Raw genomic sequence first — 3,480 nt, 5'->3', positions numbered from 1 at the left:
GGTGGAATGTGAGGGGAGAGGGGCATTTAGTACTAGGCTAATAGAAACCAGGCAGCTGATCTCTCCATTTGTCTCCGTTCTTTCTTTTGTTTAGTTTGGGGGTTTTGTTTATTCTGTTTTGTTTCCTGGGGGTTTGAGCTAGGAATAAATTATTTTTGTAGTTGTCAATAGGCATACATGAGTCTATCACATGTCCCTGAAATCTTTACCTACTAGAGTAAGTGCAGGCAAGAAAGGGAAAGGATCAGAATGGAAGAAATTTTAAAGATTTCTACATCCAATGTGATTGGTTCTGAGATTCCAAAATGAAGCTATGATCTAGTTTGCTGGAAATTTAGTTTGTGTAAAATGTTGAACCTGAGTGTGGAAAAGTGAGAGCATACAGAAGGGCTACAACTTGACTCTGTCTTGCCCAAAGAGTGTCTGATTTTTGCCAGCTCCTTTCTGGGTAATGACATGCTGGGTAGTAGGACCTTCATTTTTGTGACAGATGTCTGCATTCACATCTAGGAAGCCAACGATGGAAGACATTGAACAGAACCCATTGGATAATGGGTAAGTAATACAATAGTGAGCCAGCAGGATGACTGCTCTAGAAGTTTCCTGCGATCCAGACCACAGTTGTGAAGGATGTTCCTCCTCAAGCCTGAGAGAGTCTGAGTAAAAATTTCAGTTCCGATTTCCCTTCATCAGTCTGACATGGTGGGACTTTCTGCAAAAGCTACCCAGTCTCCCAGCACACTAGCCTGGTGTAGGGGAAAGGTCTAGCCCCTTCCCTTATTTCCTCCCACCTGAGGCTTCTGACAGACTAAACAGAAAGTATTCAAGTTTGTGACAAAAGACTTTAGAAATTTCTTTCATTTTCTAATCTGTAAATGCCTTATAGGTGTTGCTACGATTCCATATTCTTCGTGTAAAATTTTGGAAGGGAACAAGTTAGAGTACAACCATATATATACATACATATATGTATATATACATACATATGTATGTATGTATATGTGTGTGTGTGTGGTTTTTCCTTTTGCTCACAAAACATTTGCATTCCAGTATCACTCGTAATACTTAAAATTAAAATATGACATACATACACACTTAGAAATTGGTTTATTATGAACTAACTAGGCACATAAACAGCAGGAGACTGAAGAGTGAGAAGTCAGGTGTGTTGATCTGAGTTCAGTTCTGAAGGCACTTTTCCTATAGGCATGGGATAACAGAAATACCAACTTTAGAAGCCACAAAACAGCATCTCAACTACCTGAACTTCAACCTTGAAAAGGATCTGCAACGGCTGGACCAGGCGAATCAGCTTCTTCTCAGAAAGATTCAAAAGAAAGAAAAATCTATTCAAAGGTCAGGCTTTGCCCTTGGTGAAGGTGAAGCCCCTCAAGTCATGTCCATAGGTTAGAAGGAAGTGGAGGGGTGCTGTGGGAAGTTCACTTCCCTCAGGGAAAACTCAGTGTGTTATTTAAATCCTGAAACACGAACTGTGATGCCCTCAAAAGGCTTGGCACAGATCTTTGCATCCAATTTTTTTCATTTAGTTGACATTTTATTGCAATTGTCAACCCAAGATGTTGGTAGTGTGGTTTTGGCTTCCTAAGGACTGAGCCACACCTGAGTTAACTGTTTTTCAGTCTTGAAAGAGAAATTGCTTTGTCCACTGAGAGAGTCCCAGAGATGGATGAGTTCAATGAGATCGCAATACAAAAGGAGAACGCCCTGAAGGACCTGGAGCTGGAGACAGCAAAGCTGGTGAGATTTCTAAAAGAGACCCTTAGATGGCTTCTGCGCTCATCCTTCTTTTCTTTCTCCAAGAGGCTCTGCATAGGCACTGCCTCTGAATCTACAGAAGTCACAGCTGCTTGGGCGAGTGCTGTGACAGAGGCGCTAGTCATGGGGACAAGACCTTGGCTCTCTCCCAGATGCCCCATCTTGGAACAGGGTGTACTTTTTCATTTAACTTGACCCATTGATCCCTACATATTATTTATGTTGCCTTGGTAAGAGAAAAGGTTGAGAGTAGAATCTGTTTGTTTCCTTAATTTCCTTCTTCCTACAGGAGGAAAAGAACAAGACCCTAAGTGAGAAAATCATGCAACTTCAGGATAGGGTAAGGAGATCCCCCAGGGTTTAAGGTACCCCATTTCCTACAACATTGTCATTACAAAAAAAAGGCTGGTGGAATGGGCAGGAGATATAAGAGATGAGTTCTGGGAGGATAGTCAGATATATACATTATATATATGTGTACATATATATCTTTATTAATTATATGTAACCATATAAAATATAAGTGATATACTGCACACAAATGAGGGAATTTTTCAGACACTCAGAGTCCATCCTTGAAATGTGATTGTTTTCACTTCTGCTAATGAAGATTCCAATCTAACTTTATCCTAGCTCGTAATAGAACCCTAATAGAGTTGTTATTGTCCTAAACTCTCTAGTCAGAAAAACAAGGAGAAGGCAGTAAAATTTCTGTGCTCACAATCCCAGTCACCTTCAGAGACTACAGACACCAATACACCAGCCTTTGTCCTCTGATGAGGGCAGACCATGGGGAGAAGAACGAACTACAAAGCGAATGATGACTTACCACTCCTTCCCCGCTCCTACTACTGTGTCTGTTCCCCTCGCCTTGCTGAGAAGCTATGATGATCTTGGGGACAGAAAAGGATGTCCACTCAGGGCTTAGTGGTTAAAAGCACATACTCAGGCAGAGAGCCTGAGTTCTGTTCCCAGTGCCCAGGTCAAATGGTTCACAACCGCTTCTATGTCAAGCTCTAAGAGATTTGGCATCCAAAGACAGTTGCACTCGCATGCACATACCTACACACACATGCACACACAACACACATGCACAACTACAAATAAATACGAATTTAAAAGAATAAAAGTCTGTCCACTTAGTATGGAGCTAGGCAGCTTCCACATGGCTAAGGAGACATGTTTCCGTCTAAGATGCTTCAGTACCCAAACTGGTACCCACACTGGTCTGCTAGTGAAGACCCCAGTCTAACTTTATCCTAGCTCATCTGTTTGCCTTGATCAGTTCAGTTATTGGAATGATGTTTCAGATTTCAACAGAACTTACGAATCCTAGCCCTGATCCAGAAACCCTGAAAAAGAAAATAGCAGAATTGAAGGTGAGTAGAACAGCACACTGGGGAAGATTGTGACACATATATCAGTTTTGGGCTCTGGGAGACTGTTTCCATAGTCTCTCCCAGGTGTGACCCAGGCATGTCCATTTGTGCCTTAGAGAAGAGCTCGCTTCCTTTATTACCATGGGGCATCTTTCCATTCCATGCTAGAAGCAGAGGGGCCTACCTTGCCTTCGGGTGGAGGGAAGGGCTCAAACGTCTCATCAGTTAATGAAACACCTTCCAAAAATGTACCGGGGTCTTCCCTGAAGAAGTTTATAACTAAATGAGGACAACACAAATACAGACATTCAAGTAGGAAAAAAAA

General features: G+C 41.9%; 1 protein-coding gene across 1 annotated transcript in view; it reads left to right on the top strand.

Annotated features, from left to right (window-relative positions):
* Positions 1-520: 520 nt before the first annotated feature.
* The window catches only part of LOC101991774 (transmembrane and coiled-coil domain-containing protein 5B-like), a 12,199-nt gene continuing 9,239 nt past the window's right edge, over positions 521-3,480 (top strand). Inside the window, exons 1-5 of the mRNA XM_013352634.2 lie at positions 521-555; positions 1,207-1,356; positions 1,641-1,758; positions 2,066-2,116; positions 3,087-3,155. Coding sequence (XP_013208088.1) covers positions 521-555; positions 1,207-1,356; positions 1,641-1,758; positions 2,066-2,116; positions 3,087-3,155 — 423 coding nt within the window. The remainder of the gene's footprint in view (positions 556-1,206; positions 1,357-1,640; positions 1,759-2,065; positions 2,117-3,086; positions 3,156-3,480) is intronic.

The sequence above is a fragment of the Microtus ochrogaster genome, assembly GCF_000317375.1.
Source record: "Microtus ochrogaster isolate Prairie Vole_2 chromosome 14 unlocalized genomic scaffold, MicOch1.0 chr14_random_1, whole genome shotgun sequence".
NCBI lineage: Eukaryota > Metazoa > Chordata > Mammalia > Rodentia > Cricetidae > Microtus > Microtus ochrogaster.
The sequence above is the reverse complement of the archived record's forward strand: the minus strand, read 5'-3'. Positions and strand labels throughout refer to the sequence as shown.